Source organism: Ailuropoda melanoleuca, chromosome 11 (assembly GCF_002007445.2).
Source record: "Ailuropoda melanoleuca isolate Jingjing chromosome 11, ASM200744v2, whole genome shotgun sequence".
Classification (NCBI taxonomy): domain Eukaryota; kingdom Metazoa; phylum Chordata; class Mammalia; order Carnivora; family Ursidae; genus Ailuropoda; species Ailuropoda melanoleuca.
Genome location: NC_048228.1, coordinates 5,179,407 through 5,207,075, shown reverse-complemented (window position 1 = coordinate 5,207,075; position 27,669 = coordinate 5,179,407). Strand labels below are relative to the sequence as shown.

The following is a 27,669-nucleotide window of genomic DNA, read 5'->3' as shown; positions in this document are numbered from 1 at the left end:
TATCACGCATTTGTAGACAGGGAAGCCGAAGATCCGAGAGATTAAGAAACATGCCCAAGGTCACGTGGGTGGCACAGGGGGAAGGTCGGCCGTGGGAAATGGTCAGGAGCAGCCAAGTGGTGCAGCATCCGATGGCACACTGCCTTCCCCTCCCTTCAGCCCACAGGTCCTGGCACCCAAGAGACAGGAAGCAGCTCCTTTACTTGGCCCCTCACCCCGCAGACAACGGGGAGCCCGCCATCCTGTGCACCTCCCGGGGCATGCATGGAACCCATGTCCGGCGGGGGTGGGCAGAGCTCAGGCAGGTGCGTGGTGTGGTTACTGCAGAACGGAACACGATAGATTCCCCCACTGACTGAGTGACGAGGACAGATTTCCAGCCCGGAGCTGCAGGAAAACTAAAGCCCATTCTGGGCCTTCTGCTGCTGGCATAACTTCATTCCGCAAGTCCAGAGCTTTGCATACAGGCTATTCTCATTCCCACTAAAAAGTCTCAAGTGTCCACTTGGGCCTGATTTCTAGCAACTACGGGAGAGGAGAGCTGGTCACGTGCGTGATCAAATCTCCAGGACCAAGCCTTCCTTGGGTCCCTTTAGTCACCTGGACAACATTCCTTACGAGGCTGTGTGAGTGTCAGGGAGGGGGCACGGGGGACGGGGCACCCTGGGGTCCGGGCCAGTGGGGCCATGGCCTCTGGTGCTACATTTTCTGGCCTTGGGGCTGTAAGTGTGGCGGTTGAGAGCCGCTCGTCATGGGGAACACTCATGGTTTGTGGACTGTGGAACCCACGTACGACTGGCAGACATTCTCTGGTGTCTGCAAAGGCTTCGGCAGGAGCCGGTGTGGGGCTGTTTGTGGCAGGACAGAACAGAAGGCTGCCCAGGAAAAACAAAAGCAATGGGGACCTGGGCAGAGGCCCAGGCCAGGCCCAGCAAGGAGCTTGGCAGCTTTTTCCTTTTCCTGTATTCTTCCAGAGAGAAGGAAGAGGACTTGGTAGGACACTGGAGAGCTAACAGGACCCAGCGAAGGTGGCTGGCCCGGGGGATGGGGCACTGGGCAGGGAGCAGAGATTTGGTTCAAGGCTTTGTCTAGCCCTGGAGAACCTGCGTGACCTGGGTGGGCCTCATCATCCATTGCAGACGGGCCCTCCTGTGCTCCACAGGCAGGAGGGGGAGAGGGGTCTTCCTGCACCCTCCCAGTCACCTCTCACCACCTCTGCAAGCTCTGTGACTGTGTGAGATTTGCACAGGTGCTCCGGGGGCTAGGAAGCAGGAGGCTGACCTGCCCAGCCCAATCTGTCCCCTCTCCCGTGTCCTGCACGCCAGCCACAAGCCTCAGAGCCTCGGCAGTTTCGGGTGGGACCCCCTTCCTCCCCTGGGGCTGCCCAGACCCTCCCTCCCCAGTCCCCCATGCCAGTTGTCTGCTACAAACACCCACACCTTCTGCTTGATCTTCCAGAGCCGGGCCTGATCGTGACCCTTTAGAAGCCGGTTTCTGCTATAGGAAGGACTCAGTCTCAGCGGCTGCCTGGTGAACTTGCCGGCTCTCTGCGGTCAGATCAGTGAAGCGGCAACGACGGCACAGCCTGCCCTCAGGTCTGCAGCCCCCACACCCAGCTTCTTCCCGGCAGCCCGCAGTGGCTTCTCAGTTCCGGCCGAAACACCAGGGCGTGATGGGGAATCCGCAGGGAGCCAGGGGTAGGGGCACGGACAGGAGCCAGCCTCTTGGGGACCACTCAGCGGCAGCTCCTCCGCCAGAAGCGGCAGCCCCTCCACTCATGGAGCCTTTCTTGCTAGTTTCCAAGAGAAATGTAGCCTAAGTGTTAATAAATAATGTATAAAAATCTCAGAGAGGAAACCACTCGCTCTGTGGAGTGTTTTCATCTCTGAGGGAGGACTTCCCTGGGCTCCTTCTTCCCTCCCTCGGCGGAGATGAGGCACAGCTCATTCTGAGGCTGGGGCCTTCTGCAGGGGAGTCAGGCACTGCTGGGGGCAGGAAGGGGGTGTGTGTGTATGTGTGTGTGTTATATGTGTGTGCATGTCTGCATAGGTATGTATCGGTGTGTATCTGTATATGCATGTGTCTGTGTATATGTATGTGCGTGTGTCTGTGTGTGTGTCTGTATATGTATGTGTCTGTGTCTGTATATGTGTGTGTGTGTTATATGTGTGTGCATGTCTGCATATGTATGTGTGTGTGTATCTGTATATGCATGTGTCTGAGTGTGTATGTATGTGTGTGTGTCTGTATATGTATGTGTGCCTGTGTCTGTATATATATATGTGTGTGTGTATGTATGTGCATGTGTCCCTCTGTATGTGTGTGTGTGTGTGAGAGAGAGAGAGAGAGAGAGAGAGAGAGAGAGAGGACATGGGCAGAAATGCTGAGGGGAAAAGGCTGAGGAGCAGTCCCTGATTCCAACCCCGCCCCAGGGCCCTTTGGTCCTAGAGGCTTGAGGAATGAAGCCTAGGGTGATGTGGGGCTCTTTTGAGGGTGGGGTGCTGGACTAGGGTCTGGACGTATCCCTGGCCTCTCCAGGCTCCCACCCCATCCTGCCAGGGACACAGTCAGCATTAGGGCCCAGCCTGCAGGGAGTTGCTGACCTCCGCATCTGACTGTGGGAAGGCCCTGGTCACCTGAGCGGCCCCAGGGCCGAGTGATGAGCACGGACAGAGGGTCACATGGTGGACAGGTGGAGTCACAGGGAAGAGGGAAAACATCTTACTATAGCCTGTCGTTGTTTTCTCTCCCTGGAGGAGGTGTGTGGAGGTAATGGAAAGTGACCACGTGTGTATTTTTTTTTTTTGGTATCCTTTGGGTAAATACCTAGGAGTGCAATTTCTGGGTCATACGGTAGCTCTATTTTTAACTTTTTGAGGAACCTCCATACTGTTCTCCAGAGTGGCTGCACCAGCTTGCATTCCTACCAACAGTGCAAGGGGGTTCCCCTTTCTCCGCATCCTCGCCAACACCTGTTGCCTCCTGTGTTGTTAATTTTAGCCATTGTGACAGGTGTGAGATGGGATCTCATCACGGTTTTTGATTTGTGTGTCCCTGATGCTGAGTGATGCTGAGCATCTTTTCATGCGTCTGGTGGCCATCTGGGTGTCTTCTTTGGAAAAATGTCTATTTATGTCTTCTGCCCATTTCTTAATTGGATTATTTTTTTGGGTGTTGAGTTTATTAAGTTCTTTATAGATTTTGGATACTAACCCTAATCAGATATATCATTTGCAAATGTCTCCTCAAATTCCATAGGCTGCCTTTTAGTTTGGTTGACTGTTTCCTTTGCCGTGCAGAGATTTTTATCTTGATGAAGTCCCAATAGTTCATTTTTGCTTTTTTTCCCCTTGCCTCTGGGGACATGTCTAGTAAGTAATTGCTACGGCCAAGGTCAAAGAGCTTGCTGCCCCTCTTCTTCTCTAGGATTTTGATGGATTCCTGTCTCACATTTAGGTCTTTCATCCATTTTGAATTTATTTTTGTGTATGGTGTAAGACAGTGGTCCCCTGATGTTTATAGCAATGTTATCAACAATAGCCAAACTATGGAGGGGGCCCAAATGCCCATCGACTGATGAATGAATAAAGATGTGGTATGTATATGTATATACAGTGGAATATTACTCAGCCACCAAAAAGAGTGAAATCTTGCCATTTGCAATGACGTGGATGGAACCAGTGTATTATGCTAAGCAAAATAAATCAGTCAGAGAAAGACAGATACCATATAACTTCACTCTTACATGGAGTTTAAGAAACAAAACAGATGAACATTCGGGAGGGGGAAAAGAGAGAGAGAGAAAGAAATAAGCTATAAGAGACTCTCAGTGAGAGAACAGACTGAGGGTTGCTGGAGGGAGGTGGGTGGGGAGGGGCTAGATGGGTGATGGGCATTAAGGAGGGCACTTGTTGGGCTGAGCACTGGGTGTTCACTGAATTCTACTCCCAAAACCTGTATTGCACTGTATGTTAACTACCTAAAATTTAAGTTAAAAAAGAAAAGAAAAGAAAAGAAAAAAGAAAAGACAGCGACCGCAGCTTGGGGAATGGCTCAGAGGCCCCTGAGCCAGGTCGGGGCACAGACCTTAACTGAGAATACTCTAGCGAGACACAGCAGAGAGCCTGGACGGTGGGATGCAGGAAGCGAATGTCAGGGCCAAGGACAAGCCAGGGCCTGGGCCCCTCCTCTGGGGGTGTAGCTATGAGTGCCCTGGAACAGCCTCAGTCAGGGGTTGGACACCTGAGGCAGGCCCTGGACCTGAAGCCTCTGTCCTCCTGTGTCCTCCAGGCCACTCGGGCTCTGGCGTCTGAATGTGGAATCTTCCCCTGAGTTTTCTTTTCTCTTTTTAAAAAAGATTTTATATATTTGACAGAGAGAGAGGGAGAGAGAGCACAAGCAGGGGGAGCATCAGGCAGAGGGAGAGGGAGAGGCAGACGCCCGACTAAGCAGGGAGCCCAACATGGGACTCGATCCCAGGACCCTGAGATCATGACCTGAACCGAAGGCAGACGTTTAACCGACGGAGCCACCCAGGCGCCCCCCGCAATGAATTTGCTTGAATCATCCTGTCAGGGACACTTGTGAGCACAGGCTGGCCCCTGGGGACTGGTGTGAGGCAATAGGCCCTCAATTTAGGGGGCACCTGGACGCTCAGCCATCAAGACAAATACCATTTTACTGCAGCCTTTGAAAATAAATCAAAATTAATGCAAAAATCCATGCACCAAATATCAACATTTTAAGGACAGGATCGCTATGGCTGATTTCCCCTTTGCCGGCAGGCTCTGCTGTGGCCTGGCTTGGCCGGAGAGTGAGGCGGCAGCTCCACCCCGCGTGAAGGCTTCCTATCCAGAGTGCTAGCCCCCTGGTCCCACTCTGGTGACCACCACTGCTTGAGATCCAAGAGCTGCCGCCAGGTGCTGAAGAATGTGCCACAGGAAGTGAGGAACACGGGAGCCGCAGACGGCTGTGTGTCACAGCCCAGTCTTTTGTTTCTCTCAACACCCCTCCCCCCAGGCAGGTACTATTACTATCTCCCTTGTGCAGGTGAGGGAGGGAGGGCAGAGCTGGGATTCACACCCAGAGCTTGGGTGTGCTGGGAAGGCCGGGAAGGCTCTGCCCCACCTTGGGTGAGACAAACAATGGGATTGAGGGAGGACCTTGCCTTGGGAAGGTGCCGCCCTGGGGGGGAGGACTGGGCTCACTCAGAGTGGAGCTCTGACCGTCAGAGTGGGACCCTGTGGCAGCACAGCTATGACCCTGATTGAACTTCCACCTGCATCCTCCCAAACATGGGAGAGGGGACAGGAGGGGCCTGGGTTGGCATGACACTGGAAGGTCTGGGGGTGCTGAGCTCATCAGCCACTGTAGGACAGCTGAGTGACAGACGCGTAGAGGGGACAGAGACCATCCTGGAGGCCAGGTCTCAGATGCTCAAAGCAGGCCCCCTTCGGTCTCAGAACTTTCCAAGGTGGCAGCTCACTTGTGCCAGCGGAGATTCAAAAGGGAGACCCTGCCTTTTCTTCCATGAAGTAGGCGCCTCCGTCTTGGACAAGGAGTGGAGAGGCCCCGACAGGCCCCACAGTGCGGGACACAGGTTTCTGTCTCCATGTCTGTGCTACACTGAACAGTAAAGCAGGGGTGTGCGCAATCTGGCTCGTACCGGTTTGTCAAACATTCAGGAAGGTCGCAAGCCCACGGACACCGAGTCAGCATCTTGAAACCAGCTCTGCTAGGAGCGTTTGCACCATGGAAACTGGCGAACGCTCCCGTCAGGCATCTGGTTTTTCCAGAGCCTGGCTGTGAAACATTTCCAGCACACCACGGCGTCACAGGACACAATCCTTACACCTGCTAGCGCCCAGCCATGTCTCAGCTGGCCACGGCAGTGGACGGGCGGCTGCGTGTCTCCCACAAAGAGGCCACCAGTACCCCGAGAGTGGTTAAATTCCAACCTCATTTCTGGGGCTGAGCACACGATCTGTTTCCGGCAGCAGGACCATCTTTGATCTAATTAAGGTCGACTTGGGCTGATGTTGTGAGCCTGCACTCTCTGATCAGACGCCGGGGCTGTGCTGAGCTGCGCGCCGGGGGGCCTGGAGGGCTCGCTAGAGCACTGTGGCTCCCCCACAGGCTCCCCTGAAGGAAGGGGTGTCCTGCAGGGAGGCCAGGCCTGGCTGTCAGGAAGCAGGATTCATGCCCAGCTCTTCCTGTGACTCAGGGACCCCCAGCAAAGTCATCCAGCTGCCCAGGTGACAGCTTTCTTATGCAAACGGGGTTGGGCCAGCTCCTTTCCGAGGTCCCTTCAAGCTCCACTGCCAATGGGGCTGAAAGCTGCCCAATCAAGCGGGGATGGGGCTGGGCCTGGTGGGGGGGGAACCCCGACTCCGCGGGGGGTTCCCTCTGGATCCCTCTCCACCCAGCCACCCAGAGCCTCAGAGGGTCCCAGCAATGAGGAGCCTGCCAGTGACATGGGACCAGAGGCAGCAGAGCACGCCCAGCCCCACATCCCCGGGGACCATCCTTCCGCTGCAGCTCTCTGCCCGAGCTGCCCAAACCACTAAACTTTACAGGGCTTGTCTGAAGAAGTGCCGTGCCTGGGCCTGGCTCATCCCATGTCACCTCCCCAGCCACCCCACCACCAAAGGCAGGCGCTCCCAGGAAGCAGAGAGCGGCAGCGAGTCAGGGAGCATCACGGCGGCTGTCAGCACCGTGATGCCTGTCAGGAGGGCTGGAGGAGACAGGCCTCCTTCCCCTCTCCCCTGGGGCAGTGGAGCTGACTGCTCGACAGACACCCGGGAGAGAGGGGTGTGATGGAGGCGCGGGTGACACAGGGCAGGCCGCAGCTGCCTGACACATGTGCCCACGGGGGCTGGCCTTTTCAGTGAGAGGTCAGGAGTGCAGGAGGGCACTGGTCAGGAGAGGGTGGGGCCGTGGGGGTGGCCTCGAGCTCAGCGGGCAGGTGGGTGAGAACTTGGGGCAGAATTTCTAAATACTAGCTTACTTGAGGTAACAGAAAGAGCTGGTCTGGGTCTGGTTAGCCCTGGGGACTTTGCTGGAGTTAGCTGGGCCAGGCCCATCCTGCAGTGAGCATGGACCTGGGCTCAGCCAAGGTCTTCGGCTGTGAAGGCTGGAAGCAGAGGCTTGGCCAAGGTAGAGCAGGAGACTCTGGTGATGGTCGGGGAGGGAAGTCACCCAGGACCGGGGCTCCAGGAGCCCCAGCAGGGAGTGGGCAGCTCAGGTGGGGTCTGGGTGGCTACACTGATTCTAATCCTGTTTCCAGATCCACCTGCCAGGCACCGTTCTAGACACTAGAGGGGTAGCAGCAAACACAGCAGGAGGTCCCTGCTCTTATGAAGGCTGGGGGTGGGGGCGGGGGAGAGACAAGGACTGACACCGTGGTAGTGTAACACTGCGCGCGAATCGCGGGAGATTTGCTGAGTGGAAGAAGCCTCACCTAAGAGGATGAGGACGTGCTGTAGGATTGCATTTATAGGAAGTTCTAGAACAGGAAAAACGAATCCGTGGTGGAAAGTCAGAACAGCGGGGATCTCTAGCACACAGTGTGGGAACCTGCTGGCAAGGGACATGGGGGGATTTCTGGGGTGATGGGAACGTTCTAAATCTTGCCGTGGCCTCGGGTTGTGTTGCATTGACATTTGTGCCCCCAGTTGTTTCACTGGGTGCCAATTTCACCTCAAAGTGAAGGAGAACAGCATGTACCTTGATCTGGGGTTAATGATAATGATAACCAGGCCGCCGTACATGGGGGAGGCGAACTGTCGTCTGCAACTTAGTTTGAAATGCATGAAAAATAAATAAGATGGATGGAAGAACTTACAACTGATAAAATAATACAAGAAAATGTTAACAGTAGAATCTGGGTGGTAGGTCTAGGATGCTTGTAAAACACCCTCGACTTTACCGTATATCTTAATATTTCATAATATGGTGTTGGTGATGCTTTGCCAGAGAGCGAGGGGAAGCTTGATGGGGTGTCAGGAGGACTTTCTGAGGAACTGAGGATAGAGTGGAGGCCTGAATCTTAGTGTCAACCATGGAGGCCCACGTTGACCTCCAGGCAGCAGGAAGAGCAGGTGCCAAGGTCCTGAGGCCAGAGAGCTCGGCTCAGGTGAGAGGCAGGAGGAAGTCAGCATGGCTGGAGAGTGCTGAGGGAGAGGAAGGACAAGGTTGGAAGTGCAGGCCCTCCGTGGCCTGTTAAGGTTTTGGTTGTTACTTTAAGTGCCATGCAGACTTACCGAACTGGTTGAAAGCGTGAGCCCTGGTACGGTTTGGGATGGGAGTGGCGCACTCTGGCTCCTTCGTGGAGAATGGACCACATGTGCAGGAGAGACTCACGCTGGTCTGGGAGACAGTTGTGGCTTTAACTTGGTAGCAGTGGAAGAGAATATGGTTGAGACGTATTTTCGATGGGGAAGAGGGCTGTGGGCAAAAGATGGGGACCAGAAAGGCTGGTTCACGTCCTGGGCAGTGGCACTGCGGTGGCTACAGCAGGAAGGTGAACACACGGACAAGACCAGATTCCGCTTCGGCAGAGGGAGGCCTGGGATGCTGATTCCGCGTTTGGGCGGGATGCTGAGTGGATGGCTGGACAGGAAAGTCTGCGTCTTAGCAGTGAGGTCAGGGTGCAGGTGTCAGCGTAGAGCTGGTGAGTGAAGCCATGAGAGTGAGTGAGAGGACTCAGGGAGACAGTGTAGACAGAGAGGAGAAGGCCCCGGAAGCCCAGGGACATGCCAACATTGAGGGGTGGAAAAGAAAGGGAGGAATCTGCAAAGATCAGGCAGTGTGGGAGATAGCCAGGGAGTGTCCCTGCTGCAGAACAGAACATTCCAGAAGGAGGGAATGGCCAACTTAGTCATTGCTGCCTAGAGGTCAGCAAAGAGGATGCACTGACACAACCTTTGGATTTCACAATCTGGAGGTTATGGGTGAGCCTGGGACGTGGCATGTGGCACGGAGGGAAGGAGAGAGAAGGCGCAGGGTGAGGGGAGAGTGGGTTTGGGGCACATACTGAGGACTCCTGCTGGAAGGGAGAGCATTTTGTTAAGCAGAGAATGTGCCAGCAGTTGATGGGGATGAGGGAGAAGCAGGAAGGCAGAGTTGCAGGAAGAGTAAAGAAAGACACAGGACTGCTGAAGATGAGGACAGCGTGAGGCCACCAGGTTCCAGAGACTTCCACAAGCACTGCTCTGCTGGGCTGTGCCTCTCAATTCGGGCCCAATGAGGCTTGTGTTGGGCAAGAGCAGGCACAAGGCTGTCGTCTTCCAGTAGCCAGGTGGCAAGGAAGGTATGGACCTGCTAATACTCCCCATTACCAAGGACGACCCTGGTGTGTCTGGAACAGGAGACGGGAAAGCCCTCAGGATGTCCTGCCCAGTTTGGGAGTGGTGGGAGGACTGGCAAGAAGTCTCCTTTGGGCTTCCTAGAGCCCTTTACAGGGAGGAGAGCAAGAGAACTGAGAGGGGAGGAGTGAGAAGTACACCTGTGAGTCGGGTGCACGCTGTCTTGCATGGGAATAGCTGCATCCTGAGGACCACTGGACTATTATGCTGGGAAAAGCAGCCGAGATGCCATGTCACGGACCAGAGTCACCTGCCCGGGCGGACCAGCTTCACCAGCTGGGGGGACACCTGGGGGCTTGAGTGAGCACCTGACAGGTCATACACAGAGCTCTCAACCGAAGGCTCACAGTTGCCATTTCACTCTTATCAAGTTCCATCTGAAATTCACTCTTGGCCCTTTGAGTTCTTTCAGAGGCAAAATAGAAAGCGTTTCCTTTAGGCAAACTTTTGTCTTTCGCTTTGGAAACCACCCTTTCCCCTTTGCTCCAAATCAGATTAGGATATTGAGGACCGAATGTCAGTTGAAGATTACATGAAAAGGATAATTAAACAAAAGCCCCACATTGTACGCCATCTAGAAGGGAAATTAAGCGGCTTTTGCCTCCCTCCCGTCTTTGAAGCATGCTCTGTGGAAGGGAGCAGGGGTTGTTCGGCTGGATAAATGAAGATAGTAACCAAACTGTATCGCCCATTGTTCTGCCTTTCCATTAAAGGCAATTGCTTAGCCAAGCTGACAACACACGCTGTGGAGGCATAAACCCCTTTGCAGGCGGAAGGATTAAGAGACTGACAAGTCCTGGATAATCAAACTAATTAATAACTCCCATCTCCAAGGAGCAATACCTCCTTCTTGCTCTGTCTTCCAGTCTGGTCCAGGCCGCTCGGTCCTCGGAGGGCTGAAGGACAAAGGGGGCTTTGCAGGACAGGCCGGGATAGACAGCAGCCTGTCCCCAGCAGGGCAGGGAGCTGAGGGGACAAGGTGGCAGGGTAGGGGGGCGAGCAGCAGCCCACAGATGGAGACGGCAACAGTGTGGAGGCTCCCTTTCACTAAGCGAGCGCCAAGTTCCTGCCTGAGACCGCAGGTGCGTTAGCAAATGGGGCCTGTTACCACGCAGGCACACGGGAGGGCCCTAGCATTTTGCCACTTGAAAGGTGGTCTGGACGAGACCTTCTCAGACCTCNTAGCAAATGGGGCCTGTTACCACGCAGGCACACGGGAGGGCCCTAGCATTTTGCCACTTGAAAGGTGGTCTGAACGAGACCTTCTCAGACCTCGCCAATGACAGCCACCCACACAATCACCAAGAGCAAAAGCTGCTGGAAATAGTCACGGCGGGACGGCGGGGTGATGAGCAGAGCCACCATTGCCAAGCATGACCCGAAGACCTTTGTGGGCCTGAGCTCAGTCCCTCCACCCGGTGACCCCAGGAGAGAGGACTTTCATGCCTGTTTCACAGACAGAGAAGTAAGATTCAAGGAGGGTCATTCACTTGGCCAGAGTCCATGGCTAGGAAAGTGCAGAGCTGAATTTAAACTGTGGGCCCTGGGGTCTGGCAGGTAGCCAGTGGGAAGCCTTTCCCCTGGCCTCAAGGTCTCCCTGCTGAGCACCTTCCTGGTCCAGCAGGTGGGGGTAGAGGGTCCCGCCTCCCCCAAGGGCTCCCGCTGCCCAGGCAGCTGAGATTTGCAAGGTGAGGGTCCAGAAGCTGGGATCTGATTGCAGGGTGCTCCGCCCTGCCCTCAGAGAAGGGGATCAGGATGAGGGAATCTTCTGGAAAATACCCAGTGACTTTCCTTAGAGAGAATAATGGCTGCTTTGGGGGCATGGCCATATTTTTCTGGAGGCTTTAGGTGGGTACAGCAGAGGCCTTGGCATCATAAATTGCAATCAAGCAAAGATGTCTAAGAAGGAAATAATACCCGCTCTGCTGTGCAGCCTGGCAAAGATCCTGAAATCTTAATGGAATTGAGCGATTTTTGCATAGCACCATAAATTCCTAGTGTCTACCTTATCTTCTCGTCACGTTATTCAAGGCACATTAATGGAGAACGGGGTGGAAGCTGCTAGCTACAAAACAAGTGGCACAAGGAGGTGGCCCAGGAACGAGCCCTCTGATGCCACCGAGCAGCCTGGGGCTACCTTCCCCACACCCGCCCCTCCCTGGCGGCCGAGAGCCTTCCCCGGCTTGGCTGTCTGCTGTGCTCCCCCGAGAAAGACCCCGGGTCGCTTAGAAGATGGCGCTTTGTTCTGTTCCCCTGTCCCCGGGCCTTCCTGCTCTTCTCCACCATCTCTCCTGGGGCGGGGGGGGGGCAGGAGGGGGATAGGGCTCCTGCCGCCTGCAGTGCCACCCTCTCCCCTCCTCCCCCAATGCCACCCCTGCTCCACTGGGCTCCCTCCACTCACTTCTCCTTCAGTGCCAACACCTTCTGGAGCTCTGTCCTATTACCCACAGACCTGGAACTTCTTTCCAGACTCTGCCTGCTGCTACAAAAAGCTACCAACACAGCCCTGTGCTGGGAGCTCCTCTTTCCCAACCGGCCTCAGTAAGGGTTAGCATGCTCCCTTCGTGCCCCAGCCGCGCCTCCGCGTGGCGGTGACAAACTGTCGGCCTCACGGGCTGCACAGGGCTACTGTTTCTCTTACCCGTGCCAATAATGACAGTACTTGTCGGCAGCCTGGAGAAGACTCCAGGGCAGCATTCAACCTGCAAGCTGCCATGCCCTGGCCCCGTTTCTCCTGCTCTCTTCCCCCCAGACCCAAGCAGAGATGGGGGGTGCGGGCCTCCCCCACACTGCCTCCAAGTCACTTGACTGACACCAGGGCCTGGGACACTTGTCCTGAGCACTTCTGGGACAGTGGGGCTGCAGCCAACAGAGCCTGGACTCCACATGACCTTGTTAGTCCTACCTGTCACTGTGCGCCATGGCCCACACCGCCCTAGGTCAGAAAGGGCGCGGAGGAACATGCCACCTCCTTCTTCGGTCCCGGTGCACCTCCTCTTCCTCTGGGAAGCTCCCCTGATTACCCATGCTAGGTCGCCTTTTCTGGATTCATCTCACTCGTCAGCATCAGGTGCCACCTACTGGGCCAGCCAGGCGCCCAGGCATGTAAATTCAGGGTCCTTCATCTGCCTCTCCGCACAGGAGTCCCCCCCCAAACACTTGGGGTCCAGCGACTCCCTCCCCTGTGCTGCTCCAACCCTGGTTTAAGGAGCCTGGACTCAGCCCTGTCTGCCTGAGTCTCTGGGGGTCCCTTATTCTCCTGGACCCTCAGTTTCTTCATCTGTGAAAATCAGGGTGAATTCACCCAGCCCTGACTCCCCTCCAAGGGCAGCCGTGAGAACCAAATGACACTGGACTTGGAGTCCCCACCAAGCACTGCGGGCCACCTGGTGCCTGGCTGTGGTGTCTGTGGGCCATACAAGCTGTCAGAAGACCCTCGGCCCCAGCCCAGCCCACTCCTGGCATCTGCCATGTCCTCCACTCTCTGTGGCAGACGGAAGGACACCCGTGCTGGGCGGAGCTCCCGGCTTTGGGACTCAGTGTCTGTGGTGTGAGCCCAGAGGGTGCAGCTTGCCTGAGGCACCTTCTCCTCCCCACTGACCCAGGCCTGGGGGGCAGGGACTCCTCAGGTACCAACTCATTTCTCTTCCTTGAAGCATGCGGGTCAAAATGCCCCCATTGGGACAGAGAGCCAGCCTGACGACAATGCCTTCGGTTGCTTTAAGCCCTGTCAAAGCCACATGTCACAGTGAGCCCCACGGAATCTCAGTCTGAGTAATGCATGACATGTTCACAGGACCACAGACAGAGCATGCTCCACGACACTTTATTTCCCAGCCACTTCTATTCCACCCCAATGACACATAAACACGGTTACTGAGCAAGAAGTCTTGAGTATTTTTTATGAAGCTATAATATCTTCCATTAGAAAACAAGATGAAAGAAAGAGGGGGGAAGTGGGGGGAGAAGGAAGAAAGGAGAGAGCTCTGGAGGGAAGGAAGGAAAGGAAAGGAATGAAGGGAGGGGGGAGGAAGGGGGGAAGAGAAGGGTGGAGGGAAGAAAGGAAGGAAGCAGGGAGGGAAGGAGGAGAGAGGGAAGGAGGAAGGGAAGGAAGGAGGGAGGAAAGGAGGAGGGAGGGAAGGAAGGAGGGAAGAAGGGAAACAGGGAGGGAAGGAAGGATAGAAGGAAGGAGGGAAGAAGGGAAACAGGGAGGGAAGGAAGGATAGAAGGAAGGAGGGAAGGAAGGAAGAAAGGAAGGAAGGGAAGGAGGGAGGGGTAGAGGGAGGGAGGGAAGGAGGGAGGGATAGAGGGAGGGAAGGAGGAGAGAAGAAGGAGAGGAAGGAGGGAAGGAAGGAGAAGGAGGAGGGAGGGAAGGAGAGGAAGGAGGGAGGGAGGCAGGCAGATCTCTCTTCTGCTGGACTGTCACCTGCATCTCGGGGATAGCCTGCTGGTGAAGTCCAGCTCGCTCTGAGTGGAGATGTCCCCACCACCAGGATGAGCCTGAAGACAGGAGGGTGGAGTGTGGATATGCTCCTCCAGGGACCCAGTTGGGGCTTCTAGTCCCTTCTGTGGCCCAGCTCACCTGCAGCCCACCCCTGAGGGCTGGGGGCATGGTCCCAGGTGGGGCTGCACTTCCAGAAAGAGTGAGTGGATGTCGGGTAGGGGGGTACTTGGGTCACAAATTGCAAAAGAGTTCATTATACCCCAGATGGATTTCAAGTCTTTTGGGGGGGGGGCAAGGGACATTATGGCAACAACAGTGCCACCACTTCTAGAAAACGTCTCCCTCTGGGTCCTGCTGCAGCAGAGGGTGGCTTGCAGGAGGACACACACCCTGGCCAGCCGGTCCTGACCGGCTCATGTGCTGGGGGGCACTGGCTCCAACCCCCTGCAGCCACACTACACAGGATAAAGGGACGATGCGGCCTGGGGGATCACAAAGCCTTCCCAGGGGCGTTGGGTTGCCAGCTTATAGGTCTAGCCCGGAGCTATCCCGTTAGGCGCTTGCCGTGTGCCAGGAGCGGGCTACGTGTGTCCGTGCAGCACGCTGTGTTTATATTAATTTTCGACGACAGCCCTGTGCAGTGACGCAGTTATTGTCCCCGTTTACTGATGAGGAAACGGAGACACAGAGAAATCAGGTGAACTGCCCAGAGGCACGCAGCTACCAGGTGCTTCCCTGGGTGACCCAACCCCACTATTTCAAGGGGTTAAAATAAACGCCATCCCAAACCGAGGGCCGATGGTCCTCATTCCCCCGCTCTGTGCCAGGTGGCTCTTCCCTGAAGCACAGCCTGTGGGTGATGTGCTGGGGACAGGAGCAGGTGTTCCATGACCCTGCAGGATGCCTCCCCCTGACCCAACCGTGCCCCTACTTTGCCACTTCCCGGTAGCAGTGAGCTCTGAGAACCCTTCCTGGGGAGCGGAGGCAGCACAGAGACCGTCAGTGTTGGAGAGAAATATATACGTATGGAACATTCTGCACACCCCAGGATGAGGAGGCCTGTCTGCCCGCAGCCCCCTCCCCTGCTGGCTGGGGATGCCCGGGTCTCAGTGTACCCCCTCGGGGACCTGCAGAGGTTGCTCTGAGTGAGGAGGCTGGTTTGGTCACAGCTTCTGATGCTCAGGTCGTCAGGGCAGAACTAGAACCCAGCTCCTCCTTGGGACCCAGACACCTGCCATTCTCCAGCGATCTAGGAGCCCCCAGCCCCAGGGTCTCCCCAAAGGCCCAGGGTCTCCCCAAAGGCCCAGGGTCTCTGTGCTTGCACAGCAGAGGCCTCCATGCGTGCTGCCAGGGTGGGCCGGGAAGCAGCTCCTCGCTACTTGCGCCTCAGTGAGCTGGTCTCGGCAGCCTAACAGCCCCCCGAACGGCGGTGGCAGACACAGGGACACACCCCTGCTTCACTGCGCACAGAAAACATTCATTAAGCATTCTGGAGGACAAGGGCACAAAGAAAAACACTCATTAGAAGCAGAAATAGTTTCCAAATGAGCCATACAGAATCTGCCGGGAAGTCTAGCCTGAATTGGGGCTTGTTCTCCTTGGGGTTGTGGATGGGGGAGAAACGCCCAAAGGGGTGGAAAGCGGGGATCCAGGAAGGGGATGCAGGAGGCTGCAGGAAGGCGCTGAGCCTGAGCGCCAGAAGATNAGCACTTCTGGGACAGTGGGGCTGCAGCCAACAGAGCCTGGACTCCACATGACCTTGTTAGTCCTACCTGTCACTGTGCGCCATGGCCCACACCGCCCTAGGTCAGAAAGGGCGCGGAGGAACATGCCACCTCCTTCTTCGGTCCCGGTGCACCTCCTCTTCCTCTGGGAAGCTCCCCTGATTACCCATGCTAGGTCGCCTTTTCTGGATTCATCTCACTCGCCAGCATCAGGTGCCACCTACTGGGCCAGCCAGGCGCCCAGGCATGTAAATTCAGGGTCCTTCATCTGCCTCTCCGCACAGGAGTCCCCCCCCAAACACTTGGGGTCCAGCGACTCCCTCCCCTGTGCTGCTCCAACCCTGGTTTAAGGAGCCTGGACTCAGCCCTGTCTGCCTGAGTCTCTGGGGGTCCCTTATTCTCCTGGACCCTCAGTTTCTTCATCTGTGAAAATCAGGGTGAATTCACCCAGCCCTGACTCCCCTCCAAGGGCAGCCGTGAGAACCAAATGACACTGGACTTGGAGTCCCCACCAAGCACTGCGGGCCACCTGGTGCCTGGCTGTGGTGTCTGTGGGCCATACAAGCTGTCAGAAGACCCTCGGCCCCAGCCCAGCCCACTCCTGGCATCTGCCATGTCCTCCACTCTCTGTGGCAGACGGAAGGACACCCGTGCTGGGCGGAGCTCCCGGCTTTGGGACTCAGTGTCTGTGGTGTGAGCCCAGAGGGTGCAGCTTGCCTGAGGCACCTTCTCCTCCCCACTGACCCAGGCCTGGGGGGCAGGGACTCCTCAGGTACCAACTCATTTCTCTTCCTTGAAGCATGCGGGTCAAAATGCCCCCATTGGGACAGAGAGCCAGCCTGACGACAATGCCTTCGGTTGCTTTAAGCCCTGTCAAAGCCACATGTCACAGTGAGCCCCACGGAATCTCAGTCTGAGTAATGCATGACATGTTCACAGGACCACAGACAGAGCATGCTCCACGACACTTTATTTCCCAGCCACTTCTATTCCACCCCAATGACACATAAACACGGTTACTGAGCAAGAAGTCTTGAGTATTTTTTATGAAGCTATAATATCTTCCATTAGAAAACAAGATGAAAGAAAGAGGGGGGAAGTGGGGGGAGAAGGAAGAAAGGAGAGAGCTCTGGAGGGAAGGAAGGAAAGGAAAGGAATGAAGGGAGGGGGGAGGAAGGGGGGAAGAGAAGGGTGGAGGGAAGAAAGGAAGGAAGCAGGGAGGGAAGGAGGAGAGAGGGAAGGAGGAAGGGAAGGAAGGAGGGAGGAAAGGAGGAGGGAGGGAAGGAAGGAGGGAAGAAGGGAAACAGGGAGGGAAGGAAGGATAGAAGGAAGGAGGGAAGAAGGGAAACAGGGAGGGAAGGAAGGATAGAAGGAAGGAGGGAAGGAAGGAAGAAAGGAAGGAAGGGAAGGAGGGAGGGGTAGAGGGAGGGAGGGAAGGAGGGAGGGATAGAGGGAGGGAAGGAGGAGAGAAGAAGGAGAGGAAGGAGGGAAGGAAGGAGAAGGAGGAGGGAGGGAAGGAGAGGAAGGAGGGAGGGAGGCAGGCAGATCTCTCTTCTGCTGGACTGTCACCTGCATCTCGGGGATAGCCTGCTGGTGAAGTCCAGCTCGCTCTGAGTGGAGATGTCCCCACCACCAGGATGAGCCTGAAGACAGGAGGGTGGAGTGTGGATATGCTCCTCCAGGGACCCAGTTGGGGCTTCTAGTCCCTTCTGTGGCCCAGCTCACCTGCAGCCCACCCCTGAGGGCTGGGGGCATGGTCCCAGGTGGGGCTGCACTTCCAGAAAGAGTGAGTGGATGTCGGGTAGGGGGGTACTTGGGTCACAAATTGCAAAAGAGTTCATTATACCCCAGATGGATTTCAAGTCTTTTGGGGGGGGGGCAAGGGACATTATGGCAACAACAGTGCCACCACTTCTAGAAAACGTCTCCCTCTGGGTCCTGCTGCAGCAGAGGGTGGCTTGCAGGAGGACACACACCCTGGCCAGCCGGTCCTGACCGGCTCATGTGCTGGGGGGCACTGGCTCCAACCCCCTGCAGCCACACTACACAGGATAAAGGGACGATGCGGCCTGGGGGATCACAAAGCCTTCCCAGGGGCGTTGGGTTGCCAGCTTATAGGTCTAGCCCGGAGCTATCCCGTTAGGCGCTTGCCGTGTGCCAGGAGCGGGCTACGTGTGTCCGTGCAGCACGCTGTGTTTATATTAATTTTCGACGACAGCCCTGTGCAGTGACGCAGTTATTGTCCCCGTTTACTGATGAGGAAACGGAGACACAGAGAAATCAGGTGAACTGCCCAGAGGCACGCAGCTACCAGGTGCTTCCCTGGGTGACCCAACCCCACTATTTCAAGGGGTTAAAATAAACGCCATCCCAAACCGAGGGCCGATGGTCCTCATTCCCCCGCTCTGTGCCAGGTGGCTCTTCCCTGAAGCACAGCCTGTGGGTGATGTGCTGGGGACAGGAGCAGGTGTTCCATGACCCTGCAGGATGCCTCCCCCTGACCCAACCGTGCCCCTACTTTGCCACTTCCCGGTAGCAGTGAGCTCTGAGAACCCTTCCTGGGGAGCGGAGGCAGCACAGAGACCGTCAGTGTTGGAGAGAAATATATACGTATGGAACATTCTGCACACCCCAGGATGAGGAGGCCTGTCTGCCCGCAGCCCCCTCCCCTGCTGGCTGGGGATGCCCGGGTCTCAGTGTACCCCCTCGGGGACCTGCAGAGGTTGCTCTGAGTGAGGAGGCTGGTTTGGTCACAGCTTCTGATGCTCAGGTCGTCAGGGCAGAACTAGAACCCAGCTCCTCCTTGGGACCCAGACACCTGCCATTCTCCAGCGATCTAGGAGCCCCCAGCCCCAGGGTCTCCCCAAAGGCCCAGGGTCTCCCCAAAGGCCCAGGGTCTCTGTGCTTGCACAGCAGAGGCCTCCATGCGTGCTGCCAGGGTGGGCCGGGAAGCAGCTCCTCGCTACTTGCGCCTCAGTGAGCTGGTCTCGGCAGCCTAACAGCCCCCCGAACGGCGGTGGCAGACACAGGGACACACCCCTGCTTCACTGAGCACAGAAAACATTCATTAAGCATTCTGGAGGACAAGGGCACAAAGAAAAACACTCATTAGAAGCAGAAATAGTTTCCAAATGAGCCATACAGAATCTGCCGGGAAGTCTAGCCTGAATTGGGGCTTGTTCTCCTTGGGGTTGTGGATGGGGGAGAAACGCCCAAAGGGGTGGAAAGCGGGGATCCAGGAAGGGGATGCAGGAGGCTGCAGGAAGGCGCTGAGCCTGAGCGCCAGAAGATCCCCAACAGGACAGTCTGTGGATGGCAGGGGTGGAGGCGGAGACCCCGCTTGTCTGGCTCACCCTGGGAGTAGCCCCGCAGCAGGAGTGGCCACGTGACCTCTGGCCCCAGCCAGTCTCAGGGCCGGGGTGACTGCAGGGGTAACCGTGCTCAGGCCATTGGAGGCCTGACCCCAGCCGGCTCGGTCGCTGACCAGCTGGGTGACCCTGGGTCTGGCCCGGTCCTCTCTGGGCCTCTGTGTCTATCTAGGAAACGCAGTGGCTGAGCTCAGGGGAGCCTACGGGTCCTGCCAGCTGTGACACAGGGGGCTGGTGAGGCAGGTATCCCGGCCAGTGGCCGTGGCTTCTCAAGGTCCCAGGGCAAATCCCCCAAAGGCCCCGGCCCAGCTGGGCAGATGACTTCGTGTGCACGCCAGTCACGACAATGACCTTATGAACGGTGGGGCTTCCACTCTTGGGGAAGGTTCTGGCTCCTCCCTTGTCTCCCTGCTCACCTCTTCATAAAATATTTATTAGCAACGGAGAGAGGGCAAGGTAGCTCTCTCCCCTGAAAACCAGTTCACTCCGAAACTTTCAAGTTTTGTGTCAGCTCCTGTCCCCCTCCTCTCCCCGATCCTCTGCTCTGGCAGGGGCGCTGACCCCCTGCCCCAGGTCTGACACTCTCTCACCCCAGTCTGAGCGGCTGGCCCCTCCTTGTCTAGCTGAGGATCTGTGCTGGGCGATGGAGACACAGAGGGGTGCAGCTCCCTCCCTCCCAGTCTGGTTGCAGAAGAAAACCAGGCCTGCGGGGGGCAGAGGGCCCTGCTGCGCTAAGTGGCCTTGGGATGAGTGGTATCCGTTTGGGATCCCAGAGGCTGCTGCTGGCTGCTGGGCTGGCAGGGCGTGGGGGCTGCCTCTTGAACAAACTCTCCTTTACCCAGAAGCCCTCCTTCCCCTCCCTGCTCCCTCCAACCCCCTTCCACTCAGGAGGGCTCCCCTTGTCCCCCAGCCCCTCATACCCTGCTTGCTGTGAGGAGGTATGGCCAGCAGCTGGTGGCTTCAGGGGACAGGGCAGGCTTCCCAGGAGCCAGGGACAGGGTGGGAGTGGCCTGCTTCCTTGGCTCCCACTGCAGCCCCTGCCCTGACACCTTCACTCCCCCCCAATCTTTTTTCCTGGTAATTGGTGTCAGAGACAAACTTGGGCCAATTTCCATCTGGGCCAGTGTCTCGTGGCTTCTTTCCTGTTTAATATCAGAGAAATTAAACCTGGCCACACCGTCATTATCCTAGTGTTGTAATTAGCACCGGAACAAATTGCCCTGAGCGGCGCCGGCTGTCGCGGTGGCTCTTGGGCTTGCGGGGGACGTGCACCCCCCTGATTGCTTTGGACTTCGCTCCTCAACCTGCTACTGCCCAGCACAGACCGAGGAGCAGGAGTCCCCACCCCTGTGTGCGTCCCCTCCTGTCACCTGCTCACAGAAGCAAGGGTGATGCTGTGAAGTCACAACTCCCTGGGGCTGGAAAGAGAAAATAAAGGGGCCAGATCTGCCCTTAAGAAACCAGTTCCTGTGATACTGGCCTTTGGAGAGGTGCGCCCCCTGCCAGCTGGAAGTAACACAACCAGCCAGACGTGAATCACCCCAGGTATGTCTCCAGCACATAGTGTCCAGGACCAAAGTACGGGGGAGGGGAGGGCCGGGACAGCCATCGACCCTCTCCCCCTGCCCCCGCCGGCCCCCACTTCTCACCTGGCCCCAGAAACAAAGCAGGAGGAGCCGAATCTCAGTGAGTGGAAACCAGCTTGGAGGGGTAATGAGCTCACACCCCATGGCTGCCCATAGGGTCTAGGAAAGTAAATTTAGTGGAATCAAAAAGCCACAAGCCTGTGACGGGATGCGAGGAGACAGGCAGAGGTGTGGGTGTGGGAGAGCAGGCCTGGAGGAGGGAGCACCTCTGAAGAGCAGAGAGAGGGGCTGCAGGAGAAGCTGGCTGGCAGGAAACTGGCTGGGGCACTGCTCCAACAGAGGGCAGTGGTCAGGCTGGGAAGCAGGAGAGCATGCCCAAAAGGGGTTTTGATAGGACATGAAAGCATAAAAGAAAAAAGCCAAAACAGGCCCCAGAGCCTTTGGAGGCCCAGGAAGGCATTTGACTGGGCTACAGTCTGCTCGGGGTGAAAATATTTCTCCCCAGCGGGAGTGTGACCCCAGGCTCCCACCGCACTGGATCCCTGCTCTCAAGGTGGGAGCCCCACCCTCCACCCCTGCAGCCAGGTAGAAGAGAAAACTTTTCACGCTAACAAGATGAAAAGCATCATCCCATGACCACACGAGAGGCCGAGCAATTAGGAAACCGGTTCTTCTAGGCCAGCCTCCTGGGGAGACAAACCCTGGAAACCGACAACGGGGCAAGAAGTCCAGGAAGCCGAGTCTTTGCAAATCAGCACATCCTCGGACAGTCTCAGGCATCATCCGCTAATGAACTTGCTGAACCATAGACAATTATTTCTGGAACTGAGGGAGAAGGGCAAGGGCTTGGAGGCAGGGGCTGGGCTGAGCCTCCATGTCCACACCGAGATGGCTCTGGGCCCCACAGATGCCTTCCAGGCCACCTTCCCTGGGACTAGTGGCCCCTCTGCGCTCTGGCGCATGTGGCCCTCTGCTCTCTGAGTGCATGCCATGGTGTTGGGGGCTTGTTTTCCAATCTGCCATACGCTTCCCAACTGCATTGCTGAGCCGGGGAGATCTTCCAGCCCTGGGGCCCAGAGGTTGGCTAACTTGAACCACGGTGGGTGCAGAAAGTGGAATCACAGAAGGAAAAGTTAGAGGCAGCAATGCCTGGGGAGAGGCAGTAGGAAGAAATTGGGGCAGTGGTGCCCGGCCCACCAGGCTGGGGCCCCCAGAGAGCTGCTGCAGATCAGAGGACAAACTTTGCAAAGGACTCAGGTCTAGCCCAACTGGTGGAGGATTCCTTGGACCTTCCCACTCACACGGCAGCACCCTCTCCTAGGCAGGATCACCACCGATGACCACCAACCCAGAAGAGGCTGGGTGGCCACAGCGCCGAGCCAGGCCTGACTCAGCCAAGCTGTGTACAAGCACCACCGACAGGGAGCCGTCAGTCAGGCCACGCTGATGGGGCCTGCGGGGCTCCTCCACCCCTTTCTCCATCCCACTGTACGGCAGACATCACAAATCGATGACTGGGCTCCTCCTCTCCCAACAACCATTCCAATCAATCCGACTGCCACTGGCATGCCTCCAAGAGCCGATTTTCCACAAGTGCCAACGACTAACTAACCCGCAAGAGAAAATGAATGTGCAGCTCTCAGCCCACAGGCATTCTGCAGTCAGGGGCAGGACACTCAGCCTTTCTGTCCTCATCAAGAGGAAACCGAGGCACCCTGGAAGCACCCGGTGGGGCCTTATTCTCCTGGGGCAGGAAAGACTGGCCCCCCACCAGGCTTCTCCCCTGCCTGGCACCTGACAACACACCAGGCCAGCCACACCCCTGGCCTCAGCAGGACAGGCCGACGTCCCTAGGAAAGCTTGCTGGGGCGCCTCGGCCCCCAGCCGCCGCACGCAGGAGCCCCACACCCGCGCAGCTCCCTCCACAGACATTCCCAGCACCGGAGACGGAAGAAGAAGGCAGTCCCAGCCACCTACCTGAAGGAGCCAGTAGCACCTCCGGTGGAAGGTGGGGATGATGGAGGAATGGACATAGCAGCCGTACAAGCACTAGGGAGAGAGGAAAAACGAGAATTCAGTTGGAAAGAGGGAAGGAAGGGAGAAAGACGGCGCAACAGAGAAGGAGCGAGAAAGGGCCACGGATCGGCACCGAGGCTGAGGGCGGGCGCCTCTGGGCCCAGCTCCAGGGCCGGGACTGACGTCTGGGGCCGTATCTCAGAAGCACAGCTGGGAAACGCTAGCGGGCCGACACGGACGGACAGCTGGGGTGCCTTCCCTTTGGGGGGCCATAGGGGCATGTGAGAACCCAGAAAAGCCGGGGACCAGGGGAATGCACATACGTACACATTTTGCCTTAATTTTAGGGGCTTGGCGTTCCCCTGAAATTCATTCACAGAGCCTAGGTTAAGGCCCCTTGGTGTACGAGGAGGGAGTGAATGTGTCTGGAATAGATTCAAGCACGCACACGCACGCACACGCACGCACACACACACACACACATGACACTCCAGACCTTTTGTGGTCAAGAGCATCATGCCAGGCAGGCGCGGTAGCCCTGCCTGGCGGGCCCCCTGAAGCTGGTGGGGGACGGGTGGGGGCATCGCTTGCTAGGACTGAGGTCCGGAGGCTGAGCGGCCCCTCGTGCGCACCCCACTTGCTGGCTTTTATTTAGTTTGTTCATTCACGTTTGCTTGTTGTAAGGTTAAAGCTGCCTCTTTGGCAGTCGGATTTGGTTCTGGAAAATCAGGTGGGGGTGGGGACAGTGAGGAGGGACACTTGGACCCAGGTGGGCGGAGCTTCCTGGTGTATTGTGCACACAGCACTGGACACTGGGGACAGGCTTGCAGGCAAGAAGTGGGGAGTGGGGACCGGTGAGGAGAACAGGCCTCTCAAAATCCAACTCTGAGAGTCTCAGGGGGACAGGATTTTGCCTTTTCTTTTGTAGCCTCCAGTTCCAAACCGGAATGCTCCCTTTCCTTCTCCTGCAGAGTTTCCCTGGCTTTCCAAAGCTCACATTCCTGAATGGGGGGGGGAGGCAGAAAGGGAAGGGGTGACCTCCCATTGCTCATTCAAAACTCACCATAGCCCTGCCCTGCCCCCCGGCCCCGGTGCTGCAGGGAGAAGGGCCCAGCAGCTCTGAATTTAAAGCACCCCCCAAAAGACCAAGTGCAATTTGGTTCTACTAGGAGTCCACTTGAGTCCTGCCTCTCTGATTAGCAGAGTTGAAAGAGAAATCAGTTTGGACTACGGGATTCTGGCTGTAAGAAAATCAGATTTCCAATATGTTAGAACTTACACAGATCGCTGTCAGCTGGGACTAAACCCTGTGTAAACCAACCAAACAAAGCGGAAATTAATTTAAGCGATTCCCTTGCAATTCTTGCCCACAAAATGTATTTATTATTAAGAAGGCAATATTCTTTCCTGACTTTTCTGGTTTTTAATACACTGCGTTTTCTTTTTTTACTTTTATTTTTGATAACTCACTCCTTCTTGCCAAAGGAGACCCCTGTTTGGACATTTCCTGTGAGCATTTGTTCGCCACAAATGAGCAACCCACCTGCAACTTTAATCAGCTCTTTTCCTTTGGAATTTGCATACTCTCATGGGCAGTTTCATTACTCTTACTCATGTAACGAGCCAAATGGAGAGAGACATAAATTGTTGAGAGAAGAACTCTCTCCTGTCTCTTTGAAATAAAAGGCGCGCATCTGCTTTTTCCCACTGTTCATTCCTCTTGAGGGTTTGCAGACTTTCTGCCTTCACCTGTCTCCTCTTTCCACCGCTTTTTCGCTTTTTCTCGAACTTGAAAAGAACGTGGTTGATGGGCTACTCCATTCCCCACCCCGCCCCAGTTCACTGCTGATCTGCCTGGGTTGGGCTGAACTACACAGGAGGACTCACCAGGAATTTACCCAACACCTACTGTGCGTCCCTTCTGGGTCCACAGGAAGGAGACAGCATGTGCCCGTCCTCCCCTGAGCCACCCCAGCACCTGTGGGCAACCTCGCCCCCCCAGAAGTGCCCAGCACCATCCAATAAGCAGGATGATGGTAAAAAGAAACATCGCCGTTTCTACAACGAAGCTCAGAGGAGCATTCGGGGCCTCACTCAGAACCTAGTTACTCTATCTTTAGATAAGATCTTAACCACCCTGGTGATCCGATGTCTCTGGGCTCCACAGATGAGAAGCACGATCTAGGAAGGCTGGAGAGAGGGAAAGCAGACCTTTGACGAGGGAGAACCACATCAGATAGCATCCAGGGAGGAAGGAGAAGCCCCCCAGAGAGCCCTAAGGACTCAAGGAGCCCAAGGACATTGACCCCTCCTGGTGTTGCCTAGCTCCCCCTGATGCCATGTTGCCTAGCTCCGCATGACCTCCCCATGACCCCGGGTTACCCCCCTGGCTTCCTGCCCATCTGTACTCCCAGGACTGGGAGCTCCCGGAGGCAGGGAGCCTCAGACCCTCTGGATGAAGATGGCCCACAACTGCCCCACCCGTCTCCACAGGAAAGTACAGGAAAGGACCCGAAGTCAGTAACTATTTCATTTTTGCTTGTGGTATTCCAAAGGTCCAGGTCTTTAAACCACATACGAGAAAACCATCCTGGAAAATGGCTCCACATTTAGTGCTTAAAGGGCTAAGCTTCAGTTTCAGGGAACTCTGAGTCATGCAAAGTAGCTGGTTTACTGTCCTTGTGGGGAAGGAAGGTGCCAGTAATCCACCCTTGGTGAGCTGGAGTCAGCAAAGAGGGGTTTCTGGAGAGACAGGTCCTGCTTGGGGTGGGGGGCCTGCTGGGAGGGTCCTGTCCTTCTAGGCTGTGAAAGGGCACCTTCCTCTTCCTGTCTCATGGGTGGTTGTGAGGGTCAAGAGCTGATGCCCAGGGGGGATGCCCAGGAGAATCCCAGAGGACAGTGGGAGAGGGGCCACAGGGGTTGGGGGCTTTAAGATGAGCACAGCTGGCTGCGGGAAGAATGGGGGGAAGGTGAGTTAGTCCAGCAGCAGGAAAAGCAGCTGGGGACAGGAGGTGAGACAGAGGCTGACTTGAGGATGTCATTCCCAGTATGACAGGGAAGGCCAGGCACGGGGAGGGCCTGGGTCAGGTCCGCTCACACTAGCTGTGGGGGCCACAGCCAGGAGCTTGACTTTGCCCTGGGACATCGTGATCAGATCTGCCTTTCAGAAGCTCACTGTGGCACAGAGTGGGGAACAGAGCTGTGGAAGGTGAGGGGCATGGGGCCAGCCCTGGGAGCCTGGAGGCCCACTGGCCCCAGATGGCGGTGGCAGCAAGACAGGTATGGAGAAGTGGTCATGCTTGCCAGGCGTAAGGACGATGCCGGGCTTCCTGGCTGCGCAGACAGGTGTGTGTGTAGGGGGGCTGGGGACAAGTGGTCCCATGCCCCAGGCCACGAGACCCCGGGGGCGCAGCAGCCTGGTGGGTGATTTCACCTTTCTGCTTGGTGACGTTGAGGAGCTCGTAAGACATCCAAGCAGAGACACAGGGTGGGGTGAGGTGCAGAGATCCGGTGCTTGGTCTGGGTGGAAGCAGCAATCGGGGCATAGGGACGGCGTTGGAAGGCAACAGAGAAGCCGGGGAGGGGGTGTCCGTCCAGGCTGGCTTCTCCAGCAAAGAGCCAAGCCTTCAGGGGGACGAAGCAGTCGTGAACTTGCTGACACTCAGCACATGACTGGCCTGGCTCGCCCGGTGCCCTGGCCCTCTCCCCTTTCGTTCACAGCGCACCCCCAGCCAGCCCCACAGCCCTGATCCCAACTCTCTTGCCAGGTCCCTTTGTTCCCATGTTCTCACTTTGCAGCTCATCTATGACAATGTCCTCACTGCACACCATTTCACGAGGCAGCGTATCAAATCCATCCTGCTACCTACTAATCAAAATAGCAATCAAGTTTGTCTGCAGTGATCTGTGTTTTACAAACTCCTGGTGCTTTTGATCGAGCTCCCCTCGGGACTCTGTGGGTTGAGCTTTTCGTTTGGGGGCCATGATGTGGCTGGAGGGAGAATCACTTCCCAGGGCTGGTGGATACAGCTGTGTGTGTATGTGCGTAAGCACGAGGTGCGTGTGCACAGGTGTGGGGTGTGTGCAGGAAAGCGTGTGGCGAGCCCCTTGTTTATGTATGCACACAAGGAGAGAAAAAGAGAAAGCAACTAGCTATTTATAGGAAACTCAGGAGAATCTCACCCCTAACTGGAAACAACTTTCAAATTTGTTATATTTGTGGAATTAAGGCCTGACAGCTTCCCTTGAAGTTGACAGCTGAGAAGGAGGAATTTTTTCTTAAATATTCAAAATTACTTTTATGACACTATGGGGCTTCCCCCCCTTCTTTTAATAAAAAGCAAAGATAAATTTACAGGGAAACCAATAGTATACAGGAGCTTCCTTTAATTCAAAGTAAACACTTCCTATAAAGAATGGGCATATTGGCTGTGAATCTTCTCCAGGGGATTTCTCCCCAACAGACTCAGCTGCTGGGGGTCCCCCACGTGCCAGACAGTCTGACAGGCCTCAACACCTAATGGCTTCAGTGGGTGAAAGAGGGGAACCCCTCTGCGTGATGAGCCAAGCTTTATTGGTTGGAATATTGGACACCACCAGGCGCCTCTCCTTTCTGTCAGGTCTCAGCAGCTTCATGCTACCAGCAGATTCTCCACCTCTCCCTCCCTCCCTNGCAAAGATAAATTTACAGGGAAACCAATAGTAAACAGGAGCTTCCTTTAATTCAAAGTAAACACTTCCTATAAAGAACGGGCATATTGGCTGTGAATCTTCTCCAGGGGATTTCTCCCCAACAGACTCAGCTGCTGGGGGTCCCCCACGCCAGACAGTCTGACAGGCCTCAACACCTAATGGCTTCAGTGGGTGAAAGAGGGGAACCCCTCTGCGTGATGAGCCAAGCTTTATTGGTTGGAATATTGGACACCACCAGGCGCCTCTCCTTTCTGTCAGGTCTCAGCAGCTTCATGCTACCAGCAGATTCTCCACCTCTCCCTCCCTCCCTGCCTCCCCCTCCTCCTTTCCTCCAGGGAAAAGCTCAACCCTCTGTTGTCCCTGCCGCTCTCAGCATCCAGAACATGGATGCACTGTCCCCAGGCCAACCTCATGCCTCTCATTCCTGCACTTCTGCTCCCGTGGTCCCACTGTCTGCGCAAACCCCCCCTCACC

General features: G+C 56.2%; 1 protein-coding gene across 1 annotated transcript in view; it reads right to left on the bottom strand.

Moving 5' to 3' along the window:
• CAMTA1 (calmodulin binding transcription activator 1) overlaps positions 1–27,669 on the bottom strand; it is a 682,439-nt gene that overhangs the window by 223,163 nt on the left and 431,607 nt on the right. Inside the window, 1 exon segment of the mRNA XM_034671158.1 lies at positions 22,465–22,536. Coding sequence (XP_034527049.1) covers positions 22,465–22,536 — 72 coding nt within the window.